Source organism: Oreochromis niloticus, linkage group LG13 (assembly GCF_001858045.2).
Source record: "Oreochromis niloticus isolate F11D_XX linkage group LG13, O_niloticus_UMD_NMBU, whole genome shotgun sequence".
NCBI lineage: Eukaryota > Metazoa > Chordata > Actinopteri > Cichliformes > Cichlidae > Oreochromis > Oreochromis niloticus.
In genome coordinates, this window is record NC_031978.2 from 21794627 (window position 1) to 21815072 (window position 20446).

Sequence of the window (20446 nt, forward strand, 5' to 3'; positions counted from 1 at the left end):
CTGTTCCTCTTTAATAACACACTTGCAAAACAGCCTAGAAAAAACATTTTATATGATGCAACAAATTCAGAAACATTGTAAAATTGAATCCTTTAATTGCCAAACTAACACTGAAAGTCATAGATCAGAAAACAATATCCCAAATTTCAATCTGATTTGATCCAAGTGTATGTACGTCTTGGAAAGTAAGTGAGAAGAAAACCTCTGGTTTGAAGAGTTCAAGCTCAGTTCTACTTGATACCCATTTAAAAAAAAAAAAAAAACGAGAAAAAAGAAAAACGAGGCATATTATCCAGACATCTCCCCACCTGTGGAATTATGAAATAACAGGAATAAGCCAAAAGCCATCTGTACAAATAATCAAAGGTCCACTGCAGGTGTCTGCAGGTTTATATAACCGAAGGCTCGCTTGCCATCATAAGCACAATTATTCCAGGTTCACAGGCAATACAAAAGGGACAAAACAGGAACGGTGACAATATAAATCCAATGAGGTGATCAGTGTGTGCATAATTCAGCTGCTGTGTTATAATGGGGATGGCCTAGAAAGACAAAAATACAAATCCTGCTGTTACAGCTACTCGACACAGCACGCACACACCAAGACGACAGTGTTCCAACTTCAAAATGACGCTGCCAAAATCAGGCCAGGCATTTTCAAAAAATATATATTACATCAATATATTAAGACCGAAACATAAAAGAACAGAAATGTTATTAAGGTGTCTGTGAAGCCGATGAGTTTATCGGCAAAGAAGGCAAACGTTAAGATAGTGCAAGATCCAAATAATCCACAAAAAAAAAAAAGGGAAAAAAAATGGAAGCACGCATTGTAAACCTGGAGGATTTCAGGACAAACACTTTAACAACATATAAGTCCACTTGAAACACAAATAAATAATTAAATCACTTAGTTCCATAGAAGCATACACGCAGCAAACTGCTTCCCATTCAAAAGACAGAACCTGCCCACCCACACCCGTACAGTAGAATCAAAACATGACACTAAACCCCAATTTTCCACTATTGTCATAACTCACATCTAACTCAAATTATTCAAAGGACTTGCTTGTGCGTCATCTCTCACACTCATTCATAAGGACTTGGTATGTCTGCTAGTTTCAGTTTAAGACATCAGTTTTCACACATACTGTTCCCAATTAATGGAAGCTACTAGGGCCTCATACAATAACTACATGTAGGCACGGTATTGATCTTAAAAAGTGCATATGAACAAATATATTTAATCTTTATCTTTAACTTTAAATAATCCACTTAACCAATACATTTTCTTTCTTCTGGCTTATAATAGCTTACGTATTTCCTTCTCAGTTAATTGTTGAAAAAAGCTTTGTGTTTTTTCTTTAAAATATAATTATCTGACTTCTTAAACCTCATTAATAATACCCTAGATGTTCTCAGGAAGACTTAACATATATTTGCGAGTATGTTAATGTATGAGGCCCATTGGTAAAACAAATGTGTTTAAACATAGCAAAAATAAATACAGCTCTGGAGGAAAAACATGAAACTGTTCTCTTTGGAAAAAGTGATTATATGAGGGAAATGGTGAGCCGGGTGTTCAGTCAAAAAACTTAAGTTTTCCTCTGGTAGAGTCCTTAAGGAGTTGACAGGAATCAGCAAAGGTCCTCCTAAAACTGTGGCTTGCACCACCTTGTGAGGTAGCGGCCATTCAGGAGGATCCCCTGAAAATGGCACTTCATCACCATCCAAATGTTGTAAAACCCTGTTCCACCGTCAGGTACAGCTGCTGTTTTCCTTCCTTCTCAGCAGATGGCTGGAAACGCTGTGCCTCATTCCAGCTTTGACATTTCATACTTGGTTGTCATGATTTCCTGAGAAACAATAGGCACTCGATATAAACTACACATTTTCAGACAGTAATCCCCTGAAAAAAAAAATACCATGCTTTTGTACGTTATCATTTTGCTGCGCCTCACCTTTCTTACCAACCGCTCCTATGCCTGTCAAGCCCCTCATTCAACTATATTCCTCCAAATTCATAGCACATTTCAAACAGTGGGCCCTTAATTTCAACTACAGGGTCTATATAACTAGACTAACACATCTCTGGTTTTTAAAAAAAAGTAAATCATCTTTTGTACAAATCCATGTTGTTCATACCTCATCTGAGTCGAGCAGGATCGGTAGAGCTCTGTTGTGATACGGAAGGATAAAAAGAACCTCTCAGAACACACACTGTGAGTGAAAAGACCTTTAAAAAGGTTTCACTGGATACTTACACATCAGTTAGAGAGGTAGGAATATTATCCTCGACCCATTTCAAGTCTTCATCCTGCACAAAGTTAAACAAAGTAAATGTAAAGTGAATCTGACGCTACTGACCTGCAAGAAAGCAACTGTTTTTGGTCAGTTTCGCCTGTTTAGCATATCAGCCAGCTCCCATCTAAACCACTTTAACTCACTGACACGGATCCCTCCACTATCAGACCACAGGCAAATAAAGGGGTTCTTTAGACTGTCAGGTTAAATGGGTGACAAGTAAAGGGAGCCCAGTAAGCTGTATAAATTAAATTCTCCTTACAGAAGCAACCCAAACAGTGGAGACCAATTCAAGCTGAACCCCATCTCATAAATGCCATAACAATGTATGACCAAAATCACTATGGTAGAGACAGTATATGTACGGCCACTGATGATATGAATGCAATATTTCATAAGGCAGCTGTTAAATCTGACCTTTAAAAGCAAAAACAGAAGCCCAATAAAGCACCAAATTATCACCAAAAAGACAAAAAATATCAAATGAAAAGCATTACCAACCAAACAAGCCAGCCTTATGGCTCAAGTATAATCAAATTTTAAATAAACATGAAAGAAAATTTGGGGAAAAAATTACACCAAATGAAACTACAAGATATTGGGCATGCCATTAACCAAAATCAGTTCCGGGACATGTGGGGCATTTAGGGCTGTGCTAGTTTATGTCTGAAATCATGAATGTAAACTGGTTTTCTACTGCTAAATTCACATTCACGTTTATTTCCTAAGATCCTGAACAGTTGTTTCTTTATAACATGTATACAGATATATTTTTCTTGTATTCTTACATGTATACATCTTGGATTTTTTTCCTTTATATTTTATACCTTTACATTTAGATCTACCAATTTACAGTGTTACAGGACGATTTTATAACCTTCAAGTTCCTATTAAGATCTATCTTAAAGTATTTGACAGTGTCACCCTGCCCATTGTGTTGTATGGTAGTGACGTATGAGGTCCATTCAGTCATTAGAGCTGTACCCACTGAGCTGAGGGATGAAGGCCCAACAGAATCTCTACATGCAGACTTCTGCAGCAACATTTTACACAGCCTGTTGATTTTGGCAGATACTCACTGATAATTAACAAACTTAAATCCAGCCCGCAAGACACCCTCCCTTCAAAACCAGGAGATGACACCAGGATAGAGTTGCTGAAATCAACTACTCTCTAAGACACCCTAATTAGTTTCACAGAAACGCTGCTGTCCAAACACCAGTCAGAGTAAACCAAGTTATAACACACTGCAAAGAAACTTATCTGAAATATTGGAAAGAAGAAACTAAAAGCTGAAGCAGATTAGAGCACTATCTGGCCTACAACAGAGATTATGAATTGGCAAAATATCTGTTGACTGTCAGTGATAGAAAGCAGAGACAGATCAGTGACCACAAACTGGCAACAGAAACAGGACGACACAAAAAGTCATGGCAACCGAAAGAAAACAGAACATGTGATCACTGACAGGTGAGGCTGAAGCCGAGATGAACTTCCTGCAAATCTTTCAATAAGGTAAGGAACACCGATTTTACCTAGTTCAGTTCTATAAATTCCAAATTTCATTAAACTAAACAATATCTTAAAATTACAAATCTCCTAGGAGATAGAGACGGAGGATAAAAACGTCCCACAAACAGCAGATGACCTGGACACACACATATACATAACATACCCTAATTTATTGAGAATACTCAGTGATTTTGTGTTATTTTATTCTTCTTTCTATTTTTGTTTCTTTAGTTTATTAAAAATGGGATTTTAATGCTCTGGGAGTATTGTTTTAAGATACTATGGTGCCAATAACAAAGCACTTTTAAATGGAAATGAATTGAAATGAAATACTGCCCTCTGCAGGCCCTCTGCAAATGTGATATTTGGTCAGCTGCATTTCCTCAGAGGTAGGTATTCTTATTAAATGTGCTTAAAGTTGAATAAAACACAGTTATTTAACCAATTACCAAAAACTTGTCTGTGTTACTTACTGGGTTTGTTTCTGCAGGCTTCACTGTACCATTTGTCTCACTTTTAGTCGCTCTCAACTTTATACCATCAGCTGCCAATAAGAAAAGAAAAAAAATACTAAGGAGAAAAGATTTTTAAAAAGTAAACAGACTGAGATTTGCAGTTTTCTGGTTACAAGTAAAGCCCTCATGATCTAACTGTACCAAGGTTTGTAGATGCAATAAACTCCTCAATCTCCTCATCATCAGAGTCATCTATGAGAGGTGTGAAAGCGTACCTGTGGATATTGAAATTAAAAGTTTTAAATGCATGCCCAGTTTAGTTTATGTTGATGAATTAAAGTGTGTTAATAAATTACTTGCCTTTGGTTGTTTGCAGACGGTCTCCATAAGAACATTATGACGAGCAGAATGACAGAGAACAGGAACCTCCAGAAAGCATCTTCTACCCACAACTCAATCCAATCCTTCAGACAAAAAACAGGCTCGGTTTTCAATAAAATGTCAACAATAAACATTAATTTAAAAAAAAAAAAAAATGCTATTATTGCTCAGTAATCCAAACCACACTCACAGACTGGCATTCTGCTAATCGAAATTTTTTTGCCGTCCAACCCATGAAAATGATGGAAGCTGAGGGTGAAGAGGGCAAGGTGTGAAACTCTTTAGCATGTCGATGAAAATACAAATAACTGGAAATCATCCACGCTGGTGCAGTGAAAATGTAGCTGCAGGACTTACCAATGACAGCAAATATTAGTGTGTTTGTAAAGTGCCTGTAGAGTGACAGCTTGACGGGGTTTCTCCTCAGTTTCAGAGTCTTGATGGTTTGTGCCAAGCTGACAAAAATGTTAGTGGCAGTCAAGGTAAACACATGGCAGCCATTACACAGAAACTGTACAAATACACCCCACATTAGATAATACTGATTACACGCTGCAATCACATGCAGTTCCGCCAGTCAAGTACAACTGAATGCTAATATGACGTAAGCACAGGAAAGGCTGTGATAAAGTGTGAGATTTTGCGTCTGCTTAAAAACAGCCAATTAATCGTCATTGTTGTAAACTGCATTTTGCAAAGATCTTTAAGCACAAACACGTGGAAGAGGATGTTAACAGTTTTAATTGGATTTTAGAGGCCAATTTACAAAGAGTTAAAGAGTCAAGTTGTTAAAAAAAAAAGAAGTATTTATGAAAGTGTCTAAGATCTGCAATTTTGATGGGGTTTTTCTCTTTCCCTATTTAAAGTTTATCAGTTGTTTATAAACAAAAACAAAAATGTAACGCCATACTATACCATTAATTTTCCAAAAACCTTTATAGACCCATATCAAACTCATAACTCCCGTTCACTGAGAAATTTGTATTTCTTGGCTGCAACGTTTGAGCAGTGGGTATATATGTTCCACTCAATAACAATGTTCAGGGTGACAGGGTGGGACTCTAAAACTTGTTCAGCCCCAACATAACAACACAATATGTACTTTAATGCAAAATTACAAACATTACATTACAAACACCTGATCTACTATCACCCGTTTAAATACTGCAAGACTTATATGCATGCTACTGCTGACCATGTAACATATCAGATAACCACCAAAGGAGAGAAAACATGCCACAGGTTATGTCGCTGTCTCTGCTAGTGTCATGGATGTTTTTTTAGGATCTGTGAGCTGCCCTAGAAAAGATCAAGCGTGCAATGTAGCACCAACGTCGTGTCTTATGATAGAGGCAATCCTAAACTAACTTCTTTCTCTGACTGCTTTGTTCTCACTAAAGCTTAAATTATGGTCCAGCAGTGGTAAGACGTTGACAGTCTGCTGGTAGTCTGTGGTCAGCCTTTCTAATTGCAGCGAATGTCTATTGTCAACAAAGGCAGTGCACAAAGGACACTGCACGACTGGTCTGTGGGCTACTCTTGTGTTTACAAAGAGCACTCAAGGAGTTATGACAAATGATTTTATCCTATCCCCCACACTAGTTGCACCTATGCTGATATAATCTTTAAACAGCACAATCTGGAAAGTCTGGTGGACGGGCATGCAAAAATCAATCATTTCTACCAATTTAGACTGAGACTGTTGAAAAATGTAAATAATACAAACTGTCATTAATTATGCAAGGAAAGTAGCAGTAAAGATTTTAGAAGTTAAATCATCAACCAGAAAATAATGCATTGCTACAAATTTCACCACAGAATGAATGATTAAAGCAGGGTTGTTTCAACTGACACTCAAGATGTCTTTGTGTGAAGCTGTATTTCAGCTGCTAATGATCTGGTGAAGGAACAGGACAGAGGGAGACCACAATTTCCTGATCTAATATTGGTTCATGTGTAGGAAGTGAGGAGCAGAGGAGAACCACACAAGGAAAGGCTGTAGGTGCACAAAAGGATATCCACCAGCATAAAGAAGAGTCAAGCAGAGCCAGGGGAATGTTGGCCAGCAGAGCCAAGTCAGAGTCTTTTGCCTAGAAGGGATAACAGAGCAGGAGCAGAGGACACAAGGAAGAGGAGAAAGATGTGAAGGGGGGGAAAAAAATCACAGATAGGAAAGCAGCATGGCAACTGAAACATAAAACCATCCACCCAAGTGCAAAGGGGAAAATAAATAATCCAACCCACAAGCCAAGAACATTCAAAAATCACTCAAATACGCCAACAAACGTGTCCATTTTCTTATGTTGGGACACTCCAGTTACTATTGATATTTGTGCTGGTGAGGAATACACTGGAAGGATATGAACCAGATGGCGCAGGAGTCAAACACAGCCAGAACAATTGCTGTGATGAGAGCGCGGCCATTGTCTCGACCCTTGATATTTGGTGTGCAACAAGAAAATACAGAAATTGTGACATCAAGTTTACTACTTCATAAAAAATACAGCATGAAAGCAAATTACAATGTTAACTGTATGAGTTCAGCTCATATCTTTGGTCAAATGAACAATTTAAATGTGTGACTTTAAACCTTTTTAATTTGTAATTGCCAAATGTTATTATTGACATTTGCAAAGGCTATTCTCATTTAAATCAAAGTAATCAAAGATCACAACTCACCCCTGTAATCCTCAGGACACCCTCAATGCTAGCAAAGGCCAAGTAGAGGATGCCAAGCCCAACTACTCTGTGCATCACTGTCCCCAATCGAGGTCTAAAAGAAAAACAACCCCCCCAAAAATGGTGGGGTTTTTTCCATTTTGTTTAACTTAAGGAGGGGTTTCAATTATTCTACAAGTAGCTGTGTGTATAGATTTTAACATACTTCACGATGCCATAGCCAAGGCTGACGATGATGACGAGCAAACGAGCCAGAGTCCTCTTGAGGGCAGAGACCAACTCAGCAAAGATCAGCAAACTTGGAGCTAAAGTAAATATGTTGAAAAAAATATTACAACTTACTGTCTGATATGAGAGAAGAAGAGAACCCTTGTGACCGTCTACAAACACTCACAGGCAGAGCCGACAGTATTGGTGTTTTCGTATTCGGCGCAGAAGACGGCCTTCTCCACCATGCCGAGGAATATGACCCCTGCTATCCAAAACTGGATCCTTAGGAGATCTTTCCAATAGCAGGCCGCCCAGAGAAACCACAACAGGGCGTACAGGATGTACACGACGCACATCACCATGTAGAACTGCAAACAGACACTAAGGGATTAGCCTTTAAAGCCTGTCAGTTTTAGGTCACTTCAGGATTGTAAATCTTAAAAACAAATGATTTAAAATCACATTTAATGAAATGGTAGTAGGAGTTTAAGAGCTAAAGCTGCATGTTTTCTTGCAGTTTACCTAAACCGTCATCTTAATATAAGACTACATCTGATAACTGAGTATATAATGAGTTAATTTAAAACACACAAACACAAAAGAGTCTTATCATTCCACTGGAGACAGCAAATAATTAAGGGAACATATTATTAATGGGCGTATAGTTAAGAAGTGGCCAATAAATCACATAAATTCCAATCATTTATTTCTAAAGTCATCTACTTACAATCATGAGAGGCCATTCTGTGACAGAAATGTAGCCGTGGCTGCCCTTCATTACCACATTAACTGCAAAAACAAAATCCAGACATTAGACTAATGACGCAAGACACTTTACCCAATCATATTAAACAGACAAAAGGCAAGTTTTCATTATGATCTAAATTCTATTTGCACAATGTAGCGGCTCAGTCTTCAGCCTGGTTGCTTTAAAGCTTCACTTTCCCTGTGCACTTATGTCTGCCAATGGGAATAAAATTTCCCAGGAAAATTGCGTCAGTGCAGCCAAAACAGGACACTGTCTCACTCTGTGGCTATCGGCAGTTTTCTCCAGGTAGCTCAAGTGACACAAAGAAAAACAAGAAGAGAGACTGTAGAAACTCTACCAAACAAAAGAAAGAGCCCTGCTGCATGAAGAAGGAAAAACAAAAGACGGAGCGCGATAGAAAGTAAAACTAAAACACATATGAACCTCTCAATAGAAAAGGCTCCAGGATATGAGATCAAAATCCGGCATTCTACTGGGATCACGTCAACTGCCACTTTAAGAATTTGTTTGTGGTTGTTGCAGATCCTGAAATCTGACACTTCAGTGTCGGCTAAAAAGCTCTGCGTGTATGAGATAGGAGGTCGACCGAATTAATGCAGTTTAAAAAAAGCAAAGGTTAAAAAAAAAATGTAAATGCTTTGTATGAATGTGATACACACACATTCATACAAACACTATATTCTGTACCTAAGCACTTTCTACAATTCACACATACACTCACACTCCAATGGATGTATCGGGGGCAACTCGGGCTTCAGTGTCTTGCCCAAGGATACTAGAAACATGTAGGCTGGAGCAGCCAGAGAATTGATCCACCGGCCCTCTGACAGGTAGATGACCCACTCTACCAGGCCTGCCCACAATTACAAGTTGCCCATATTTACTAGTTTTAAAAAGTCTCACATGTTAAATTCCAGTTGGCTTTCGGTTTACTAGACTCAATCGTAACGACTAGCAGGTAAGGACCATCCTTCCAAGTGGTGGCTATGACGTGGTCTCTGATTTTCACACTGCTGTTCTTCGTAGCACTGCTGGTGTCATACTCCTCGGCAATCCATTTTGTGTAATTTTTATCCTGCAGGATTAAAGGAATCCAGCATTTATTACTTATGAAAACATATGTAATAATTAACCTTAAAATCAAAGATAATTTGCGGGTTCTTACTTCAACCGCAGAGGACACATGTGGATCTGCCTTTGCTTTCTGAAAAGAAACACAGTTGCAGGATGTTGAAGAATTAAAAACAACAACATTGTTAAGAATACCGCTGTGCTGACACCAACATAGCAAACCCACTTTGAGCATCGGGAAGGAGCGGAGCCCACTGTTGCATACAATCGGACCGTGTTTGTGTTCGATGTACTCCCCTGGTACCATTGGATTTGGATCCAGACTCTCCCCACGACTCAGAGGTGTCCTCTCATACATCTCCTACAGACAAAGACAGTCACAATTCACCAATCAGAAACAAGCAAGGCGCCAGACAGACCAGTGCACCACTCAAATAATGGTGGGGATTTAATCACTTTCATGCATCCTGGAGCTGTCCCATCCTTAAACTGTTCTGGGACACTGTTCACAGTACACTGGGGGAGATTCTGTGCCACAATATTGAATTTACATGCCTGACTTTCTACCTGGGGAAAAACGGATTTAAAATGACCCAAATGTGATCGATATTTACTAAAAAAAAATGCAAATTAGACTATAACAATGCATTGGCTTTGCAAAGAATCTCCCATTATGGGGCCATGGATGGCTATAAGTAAAGATATTGAGTGTATAGAATTGACCTACAGTTTAAGAAACTATAGTTAATTCATATAGTGCTTTACACAGAGCACTATACAACAGTTAAAACATAACTAATATCAACAGAGAAACAAGTTTATACAGATTAAAGACTATAAAAAGTAAAATGTAGTGCATTCTGGGAAAAATTGAAAACATACATTGCACTGCAGTGTTGACACATTTTGTTTTCTCTTTGAAAACACTGTTGATGTTTTGACTATGACAGCCCATACCCCCATTTTTTCTTGTTTTGTTTAGTGTACTTTGTTTTCTGTACCACATGGAATTTTTAAGTAAATATTTAGTGCTGCCTGTCTTGAAAATTTGAAGGAGTCCCTTTTATTCTGCATGTATACAAATACGTTTTAAAAAAAGATAATTAAAATAAAGTTTAAAAAGAAACTATCAACTCAACGCAGATGGTATGACAGGAAGCATTTTTGCTTACTTCAATATTGTTGTATTCGTTGTGACAGGGGTAGTATTTCAAAAACCAGCGAATAGTGAAGTCCACCTCCGCAGGACAGCTACATGGCGTTACTGAAACATGAAGACGTGATGACATAACACACAAAAAAGGAAGCACTTTGGGGAACAAGTTATGAGTAATTTTTTTAAACCATTACTTACCTTTCAGTTCAACATCAGTGTCTTTATACATTGATTTCCTTAACATCAATGGTCTTGAGGTCTACGGAATAATACATTTAGTTATTATTATTTTTCATACTGATCAATTTAGTTAGGCAAACTAACTGATCATTGGTACTGTTTTGATCTCTCAGATCCAAACAAGTTGGACTCTATATATATTCTAATATAAAAAATATTATTAATATAAGAAATATTGACAATAAGTGTGTTTCTAGCTGTCTGACCTGTTACCTGTTCAGAATGAACCTGCAAATGCAGGTTTTACTGCAACTGGATAGAGGATAAAGTGGAAACTGAAACGTCTTAGTATGTAAATTATTGATCACAGCTGTACACGTCTCTGTGGGCTAACTGTAGGAGCTGTGCCTTATCATTAATAAACAAAAAGAGGGAGTGAACTGTACAAGCACCTGACTGAAGATCGACTTTAAGAATGTTTTTATGATATGTTACAATGTGTGACATAACCTGAACACACACAACCTTAACTCCCAAGTTTTAGTCCAGAGACAGTGGCAGACAAAAAGAAAATAACAAGCTTTTGGGATTTTCACTTTAGTCTGTTAAACTGTAACCAGTTAGCTAGTTGACTACTACCCTTGAAGTACCCAATGATTATTAACCGTTCTCGGCATGGCTAACGGCTAAATATGCAAAACATTTCTCTGCTCTTTCGTTTATCACGGTTTATAAAGAGTGGCTAAGAAAGGCTTAAGAGATACCATTAGTGTGAGTTACAAGCTTGTCACCACATTAACAGCTGTCAGCGAGTTACCATAACAAGGATTATGTAGCTAACGCTAGCTAAGAGTGCTGCAGTTATCCAGAGTATACAGCGTTTTTAGAAAGATACTCACATTAACAACTGTTATTTTCCAAAGCCCTGTCTCTGGCGCTGCAACAGCTCCATTGAGAATGTTGAGTATAATTACAGAAAACACCATCCACGGACAGTTAAGTCCTCTGCTCGGACAGCTCCACGTCCGCATCCCGCCTGCAGCAGCCATATTCGTTACGTGTAGATTTCGCCACTTGCGCCGTGAACGCAACTGCTCAAAGGAGAGGGGAGGGGCCCAAGAGGTCTGCAACGTTTGTTACCTGTACGTCGCCTGCTGTCCCACCGTCATTGCCTCTATCCTGCTGACACCCAGAATAAATGTTTTTGATATTTAATTATTTTTTAGATAATTTGAGCACTCTGTGCACATCATATGTGTGTTGCTTTATTTGTTTTGTACCTAATGTATCAGGTCTTGTTTGTTCACAGAATAATGTGATGTTTTCGAATGATATTGTCACAGTTCCTGATACAGAAATCACCTTTCCATGGCAGACTGAGACAGCCTTTTTGTATTCAGTTTAAGAGAGTTCTCGTTGTCTAGAGGGTTTTACTCTTCTCCTTATCAAAGATATCAAGGTCATTTTTACTTTGATGGATTCTCTAATATTGAAGAATCTGTCTATTGAACTCGCTTTAACTAATGAGTACATTCGGATCGTAGGTTGTCTGAGTCATGCTGTTAACACAAATATGCTAAAGGAAGTTTTGGATTCAGAGTGTTTTCAGTTTTAATGATACTTTCAGAAATGAGACCCTCTCTCTGGTTTGTGTGCTCTAATTTTTTTTTGTTTTTAAAACCAAGTTGCCTGTTTTCTGTGTGATATAATCAGAGGACCACCTGTTTCGTGGTTGTGGGTAGCACTGTCCTGTTTTCATGTGTCATACTTAAAAAAGAAAAAAAAAATCAACTCAGTTTCAGCATGGTTGAAACGGAATTGCTAAAGACAGTTTTAGCAATAGAATCATAATAGCTGCAAAAATATGGACATAATATGTGGAAGCTGCAATTCACATCATTTTGAAAATAAAATACATGCACTCTGTTAATCCAACAGCCACATACGATAGAAAGCTGCTTTGACCACAGTGATGCAGCAGGTTTTTGTGTCATCATCCCACCTACTTGTTCTGCAGCAAGTGTGAAATAAAGACAAACAGTATTTCATTTTCATTCTAAATTTAAACTTCCTAAACACATCTTGCAAGAAATACCAATAAGCTTCCTTATTTGTATGGTTATGAGAATCCAGCCATACATTTTCTTCTGTTTATCTAACTTTTAAAAATTCAAGTACACAAATCTTTTTCTTGTGTTTTTATACTTCTAAGGCTCTTGTTGTTGCCCAAATCTTATTCGACGTCTTCTGGCTGCTCCCTTTAGACGATCATCTGCTTCCATCTCAACCTATTCCTTGCATCCTCTTCTGTCACACAAACACAAACCTCTGTCCTTTGCCAGTATATCCACCATCTCTCCTCTGCACATGTCCAAAGTATCTAAACCTTACCACTTTTACATTGTCTCCAAACCTGAGCTGTCCCTCTGTTGTCCATTCTGGTCACTCCCAACAAAAATCTTACCATCTGCAGCTCCTGCCTCCTGTCTTTCATTAGTGCCACCATTTCCAAACCATACATCATAGCAGGTCTCACTACCATCTTGTAAACCTTCGCTTTCACTCTTGTTGCTTTCCTTATCTCACCAATCAACCCTGATACTCATCTCTGCCCACTCCACCCTACTGGCATTTGACCCCAGGAATTTAAACGACTCCTCGCATTCCACCCGCTCCCCTTCTCTTCACATGCATATTCTGTCTTGCTGTTACTGACCTGCATTCTTCTTTACAGTGCATACCTCCACCTCTCTCTACTGCCTTCTCTCTACTCTCACTACAGATCACAATGTGGTCTGTTATAGTACTCTAGGCCTGACCTCATCTGTCATCCTTCAATCAAGAAGGGCCTCAGAGCTGAAAGTTGAAGGCTTTTATGTCATCATTATGGTAATACAGTTCCCTTCTTACTGGAATACCAATAACAATAATTATCACAGTGATCGGTGAGGGAATTCTGGTCATTTTATGTCACACTTATCTATGTTTACTTTAAAGAAGTCAATAAATCCTTTATTTTAAAAGAAAAAGATCATTTTATAAACGTTCTGTACAATTTTCTATTTACACTGCAACACAGAAATCAATACAGTAAATACTTTTCACAGTTCAGAGTATCATAAGCTTATGGAACATGTGCATGAGTGTGTTTGAGGTTGACACGCAAAAAAAAGTATAAGCAACAACAAACACTGACATGTCGGCTGGCCATTTAAAGCATAAAATGCCTCTACAACAATCTATGAAAGTCCACAGGAGGAAATGTGCAGGTGCTTCCAGTACAACAAGATAAAATGATTAGTACTGTCAACCCATGCAAGTGCTGTAACTGCTCAGTACCAAATGCTATAGCATGAAGGCGGGGTCATATAAGCTGTGATCCATCGCTGTTGCAGTGGTCCCATTTGCTTGACTTAAAGAATCATCTGACAAGAGAGGCGTATCCACTGTCGCAGCTCTCGGGGGAACATTGGAGGAAATCACCACCACATAGCGATCACTACCATCATCCTGGTCATCCGCCACGCTCCCGTGAATGTCCGCGGTAACTACTGTATTTTCTGCTGCCATGCGGCTGCAGCAAGGTGAGGAGCTCGACACAGGAGGCTCTGCTTGAAGTGCCTCTCGATCGGGGTCCTCCTCAGGAAAGCTGGTGTTGATATAAATGATATCATCCCTGCTGGAAGACTCTGGAAGCTTTTCGGCGAGCTTTTCCAACATTTCTCGCAGCTGGGGAAAGAAGGGTCGGTCTAGCGGATCGGCTCTCCAGCAGCTGTACATGATTTCATACCTAGACCCCAAGTATTGAGAAATAATTAGACTGGAACCTCGATTTTGGTACATTTCAATGCGCATATTTTCAGGCTTGTAAAATTTAGCAATTTATTTTTGAGGTTTACTCTTGTGTTAATATGTTTAAAAAAAAGCTAGCCTCCAATATAAGATTTAGACCAACAATATTAAATTAAACTTTTATAGCGTCAATATTGTTGCTTTCAAAGCAATCAAACCCAAAGTCAACATCTGTGTGAAGAACGACAAACACTCACAGTTCATCCAAACAGTCTGGGGGCTGCTTCAGTCTGTGTCCTTCAACTAGATAATCATAAATTTCATGGTTCTGGACTCCAGGGTACGGCGTCATGCCTCTTGTAGCAATTTCCCACATGGTGACACCAAACGCCCACTGCGTGAGAACAGAATTTCAACTTGAGATTATATTTCATCATGAGGAAAAAAGTTGCTATGATGTTCACAAACTGGTATTTTCCTGCTGATAATACATAGAAATACTATGTATTATCTCAGGTTTAGCTGTACGATATTCTGCATTTTTCAAACAAAAAAGTTTATTTTTTTTATCTTCATCTGACACTTAAGATAAAAGTGCAAAAGCGGGGGAAAATTGGACAAGTTGTTACACACTGATAAATATTGAGACAGAGACGGTGCCCTGTGTAAGTCTAAGACCAAACCTTTTAAAATGCCACTTGTAGCACAAGAAAAAGCAGCAAGAAAAACAAAGAGTGCAGAAAAGTAGTCAGTTCTTTTAGTGACTGCATTTCATAAACAGGTGTGTTACTGGTAAAGCTATAGTTTCTACTCACCACGTCACTCTTTACAGTAAAAACTCTGTCTGCCAGACTCTCTAATGCGATCCATTTTACAGGCATTTTCGCAATTCTTCCCTGCCTGTAATAGTCACCACTGTAGATCTTTTTAGATAATCCAAAATCTGCTACACACACTGTCATGTCGTCACGCAGCCTGTAAGACAAACAAGGCGTGGACTTCATGATTAATGGAAAAAAGCAAATTTGATAAACCTCTGAAATAATAAATCATAGTTCTTTTATTTAAGAAGGCTGCGAATGTTGCCAGGAAAAGTTCAATCAATGCCTGCTCTACTTTGAACACAAATCAGAGGGAGTAACCTACATGCAGTTGCGTGCCGCCAGGTCTCGATGCAGAAAGTTACGACCACTGAGATACTCCATACCCGAAGCAATGTCAACCATGAACTTCAGGAGTGTCTGAGTGGGCAAGAACTGTGCAAGAACACACAATACAGCAAACAGTTTAAATATTGTTTAGTCTAATCATAATCTATTCGTTTCAGGGTTGGGATCTGGAGTGTATTCCAGCTCACATGGGGTGTGTTTGTCCAGGTAACAGTTCATCACAGGTCTAACACAAAAAGACTGACATTCACACACTCTTACATAAACGCATACAGGCACCAGGAAAACATGCAAAATCCACAGGGAGAAGTCCAGCCGACCATAACATTTAATGTCTATCTTTCTTACGATAAAGTGACAGTGTCAACCACTACACCAGTCTGTCACACTCTAATAAATATGATATTGAATTTGAAAGTTAGTGTTTGGGTAAAATCTTACCATTGGAGTCTCTCTGTGGCGTGAACGCAGCAGGAAGCTATGCAGATCTCCGTGTTTCATAAACGGCAGAATTACCATGGGTTTAGGAAAGTGTCCTGAGCCTACTTCCAAGCATACACCTAAAGACAAGAGGATACGTCAGCACAATCAAAAATAAATGCATGGATATACAAAAGAAAGCGACTAAGGAAAGAAGCAAAGAGAATGTGCAGTAAGATAAGAAGAGATCTCCTACCGAGCAGTTTGATGACATTAGGATGGTTGAAATCTTTCATGCAAGCAGCCTCATTCAGGAACTCTTCAATCTCCCTTTGAGAAAAACTATCCACTGTGTGGTAAAAAAAAATAAAAATACGTATTTGTTAGTTAAGACATTTTTTTTTTTTAAATTTAAGTTAATCTGTACATAACACAAGCACTTACATTTCATTGTCTTCACGGCAACCTTTTCTGAAGTGCCATCTGGTTGTCTGAAATGACCTTCCACCACTGAACCAAACTCACCTGGTAAAAATTAAGACCAGTCGTAAACCTGTGCACATATACTGCATTTTACTGTAATCATTTGTAAACATGTCAGTGTAGATATGGATGCCTACAAATTTAGATACATGAAACTGATTACTCACCCTCTCCAAGAACTTTCCCCACTGAGAGCAGAGTTCTCATTACCATCACATCCTGAAGTTTGGCCTGGAGTTCCTCACTGATCCCAAGGTTCTCAACTGTAGACCGAAAACAAGAACATCATTATTTTTGATAACACATAAATGTTATATGTGTGTGTTAATCTTCCTGTAGTAGCATTCAAGAACATACGAGTGACTCCTATGGCCGATCGGTTGTAGGACCTCTGTTGTGTGTACTGTATGACAGGCGGCAGCATTTCTTCATCTCTGCAACGCTGCCTGCAGGGGGAGACAGGGGAAAGAAAAAGCAGGGAATGTTGGTAATCCTCTGTCTGATGCTGTAAGAGGTCAGAAATAACATACAGGCTAAAAAATTCAACTAAAGACAAGGTCATAGAGAGGAAACCCTCTCTGTTGCCTTCCAGACTTTGAGGTTGGAATAATGTTTTTCTCTCTGAAAAGCTGCCTGTGAAACATTCCTCTCCATATCCTGAGTGGAAACAGTGAGTCATGGACTTCATAATGAAGAATTCCAGAGAATTGACAGCTGTTTGTTGTCCATCTCTCCAGCTGCACAGTTATTACATGACCTACTGTGCAGACTCCAATGACTAAGAGGAAGATAAGGAAGTTTACAAAGTGAATCTGGAAGTTACTACTACTGAGGAAAACATATATCGCAAAGGAGCAGTTTACAATTAGCTGATTAAAATAAAAGTAAATACAGTTGTCTCACGAACACACTGACCAGCAGCAAGTTCAAAGATAAGGTTATCATACTAGGATAATTACTTGTTAATTGTTAAGCCTACCCAAAACAGGAGTCATAAACCCTGTTCCGAAAATAGAGAACCCCAGAGAGGATGATCAGCAGGACAAAGATGGTACAAATCACGATCCCCACGACATGGTTTGTGTGTGCTACCGCTGTCTCAGGGCCGGATGAAGGGCGTACGGTGGATTCTGAGATAAGAAGAAGAAACAAAGGAGAACACTTAGAAATCTAACATCCAGCAATTTAAGTTAAGGATCAGTTATCTGAAGTAGAGTTCGTCAGCTCACGCAACACATCCAACATTTTTTATTCTGTGATGATAGTTTTCAACATAAATTCTGTTTCAAATGTTCCCCCTTTTTTGAAATTTTAAAGCTAATCTCTGGTTATAAAGTTGGTAAGCAAGAGCGTAAGCAGTCAGCGTCCCATTGAGATGAAAGCTAGCAGCTCGTTACCATGCTTAAAATTGCAACACCAGAGTCTTGATTTTCGCCATGTTCACAATTTATATTTAGCACACCTGCACCTGATAGTAAAGTCAGTACTTTTGGAGGATTTTGGTGAACTTTTGATGAGATGAAACTCTAAATTAACAGCTCCACATGAAAGACCAGGAAGCCAAAGTTATTTCACTCTCTAGGGACCAAAAGTGTGTGTACTGTATTTCATGGTGATTCATCCAAGAGTTTAAAAGATTTTAATCTTAGATGAAAGTAGCTGAAAAATAGGCAGTATTTCAGTCCTGTGAGCTTTCCTGCTAGTGTTTCCAAAAATACTGCAACCATAATAGGCACTGGTATCTATTCATAAGGCAGTAATGGTATTTTAGTACAGTAGTACAACATTAGCTGAACAATGCTGTGCAATTTATCAACTTATCAGCTCAAGATGAGGAAATAAACAGAACGAGCCACTTACTGTCCTCTGGCACAAACAATTCAACTCGTGGGCTGACCATGCCGCTTCCTGCCTGCGTGCGTGCGGCCACCTCCACACTGTAGGTTTTGTTGAATTCCTCCACAGCTACATGTGCCCAAGTGGTAGTACTATTGACCTGAAATAGCTACAATAACAGACATAAAGCAAATTGCGTCTACTGTCATAACTGGCTGAAGAAAAAAAACATGGCATGGTAAAGTTAATCATTATCAAACTTCGAGAGAAAAGTTCAGACAGAAGACTATAGTTCACAAGAGTTTGAATGTTACATTAGGTCAAGTCAAACTAAAGAAGAAGCAACTTTTTAAGGAAGATAAAAGAGTACGCTGAGGAACGTCTTGTGCATTTGTGCAACAGCTCAAAATCCAGCTCAGCAACTTTTCATGCTTGCTCTCATTTTCTCTCCTTTTTTTCCCTCATTTACACTAAATGCAAAAATTCATCGATTAAAAAAAACATCCAAAGCGCACGCAGCTGATTTCACAGAGCTGCTCCCCTTTTGGGAAATCCAAAGGGAACCATGTAGTAGTCATTACTGTATATAATAAAAGCCCCCATTTAAAAAAAGGGAAGGATATAAACTTTCAGGATAAGCTCATGTGCTCAATGGGAGGGAGCATGTGACAGACTTAACCCTGTATTTCACAACACCATACGGTAAAGGTTACATCTCAGTCTGCGCTGTTTTGTGCTGACAGGCAGTTCTAAACCCATGATTAACACCTCTCATGTCTGTGACAACAAAAAAGGGCAATGTGAGGTTAAATATTCCTTCAAAAATAAACAATCAGAAAACTTGAATCTCAGATTCAAGAGAAATAATTGGCACCATTGATTTCTAATGCCAAAAAATTCACAATTACGATCTATTTATTCCTCTGATTTAAAACTGATTGACATATTTTAACTATTTACCCTGACTTTGTCTATCCTGACAGCCGATTGGCTGTGCTGTCTTTGTACGTATTTCCAGTCAAAGTTACAGTAATGACATAATCAACTGAATGGACAATACATAGGAATATCTGGAACTCACATTGCGTCCTATTGTTTTCATACCATCGTTACTTTGTGATGACTCAAAGGCGCATGCCAAATGGAGAAAACTACCAATGGCCAGTTTTTACACCCTCAGCTTCCTTTAACTACAACACAGACGGGAAGGAGGGAGTCACTCTATTGTAGTAGAGCACACTAATACAGGAAGAGAAGTATGACTATATGCAAACAGCATTATGAGCTATTAAAGTTGATTTAAAGAAACTAGTTTCCTTGAAATCCCTTTCCCGGCCTCGATGATGCCTTGAGGCAAATGAATAAACTGTTGTTCGCAAATAACTGTAGAGCTGACCTGTGGTTCAGTAGAGAAGACAAAGGGAGGGTCAGCTATTCCCAGTATGCAGCACTCATTCTTTTCATATTTTCATACATTAGTCTTTGTTATGAACCCCCCCCCCCCCGAAACCTCTTAAAAAGAAGCATCAGAGATAACACCTTATGTTTTCAATATGAACCCTACATAAGCTATTGTTCACAATATTTCATATTTGTATTGTACGAGGACGAAAAGGCTCAAACAGCTTCTACCCGCACATCATTAGACTCCTGAATAAAACAATAAACACGGCCCCTCCCACCTCATCACAACTACTGACTATTGTTACAGCACTTGCACTATTATTATTATCTTTCACAATAATCTATATATATCTGGTCTGCAAACTTGCACAAGCATAAATACAATCGCTTCTCTTTAACTCTTTGATCTCTTTAAGTCATTTCATTGTTTGCACATTTATTACTTGGACTTTCTCTTGGATACTTATTTTGTGTTTGTGTGTCTATTTCTTTCTTATTAGAATTTTTATTCTATGTTGTTTATTATATAAAAATTCTTATGATTCAGGGAGCCTGGCAAAACAAGGCCATCACCTTAAATAAATGCCCTTTATTTACATTTGTATGTCACAAAAAAAAACTACTT

The 20446-nt window shown here is 38.6% G+C and overlaps 2 protein-coding genes across 6 annotated transcripts in view; both read right to left on the reverse strand.

Annotated features, from left to right (window-relative positions):
* Positions 1-78: 78 nt before the first annotated feature.
* Positions 79-11843, reverse strand: tmem87b (transmembrane protein 87B). Of its 3 annotated transcripts, none has more exons than XM_003441155.5 (19): positions 11617-11841; positions 10736-10796; positions 10554-10645; positions 9608-9742; positions 9476-9514; positions 9214-9385; positions 8269-8330; positions 7726-7909; positions 7537-7636; positions 7332-7425; positions 6671-6742; positions 5010-5118; positions 4843-4901; positions 4632-4735; positions 4473-4546; positions 4290-4360; positions 2265-2317; positions 2146-2176; positions 79-1856 (listed from the first exon to the last, which is right to left on the reverse strand). In XM_003441155.5, the coding sequence occupies exons 1-19, from the start codon at positions 11764-11766 to the stop codon at positions 1815-1817; spliced, it is 1704 nt and encodes a 567-aa protein (XP_003441203.2). In that variant the 5' UTR covers positions 11767-11841; the 3' UTR covers positions 79-1814. The 3 variants fall into 3 exon arrangements, 2 of the variants coding, with proteins under 2 accessions (XP_003441203.2, XP_005474065.1); XM_005474008.4 differs by lacking the exon at positions 6671-6742 and adding an exon at positions 7015-7086; XR_003213394.1 differs by lacking the exons at positions 79-1856; positions 2146-2176; positions 4473-4546; positions 6671-6742 and adding an exon at positions 7015-7086 and having other exon boundaries at positions 11617-11843.
* A 1859-nt stretch (positions 11844-13702) lies between these two features.
* mertka (c-mer proto-oncogene tyrosine kinase a) overlaps positions 13703-20446 on the reverse strand; it is a 47699-nt gene continuing 40955 nt past the window's right edge. For all 3 annotated transcript variants that reach the window (XM_025897258.1, XM_019366317.2, XM_019366316.2), the window contains 11 exons: positions 18442-18586; positions 17561-17711; positions 16939-17027; positions 16749-16844; positions 16543-16623; positions 16355-16447; positions 16120-16238; positions 15656-15765; positions 15325-15484; positions 14767-14903; positions 13703-14507 (listed from right to left, as the gene is read on the reverse strand). In XM_025897258.1, coding sequence (XP_025753043.1) covers positions 14063-14507; positions 14767-14903; positions 15325-15484; positions 15656-15765; positions 16120-16238; positions 16355-16447; positions 16543-16623; positions 16749-16844; positions 16939-17027; positions 17561-17711; positions 18442-18586 — 1626 coding nt within the window. In that variant the 3' untranslated portion in view covers positions 13703-14062. The remainder of the gene's footprint in view (positions 14508-14766; positions 14904-15324; positions 15485-15655; positions 15766-16119; positions 16239-16354; positions 16448-16542; positions 16624-16748; positions 16845-16938; positions 17028-17560; positions 17712-18441; positions 18587-20446) is intronic.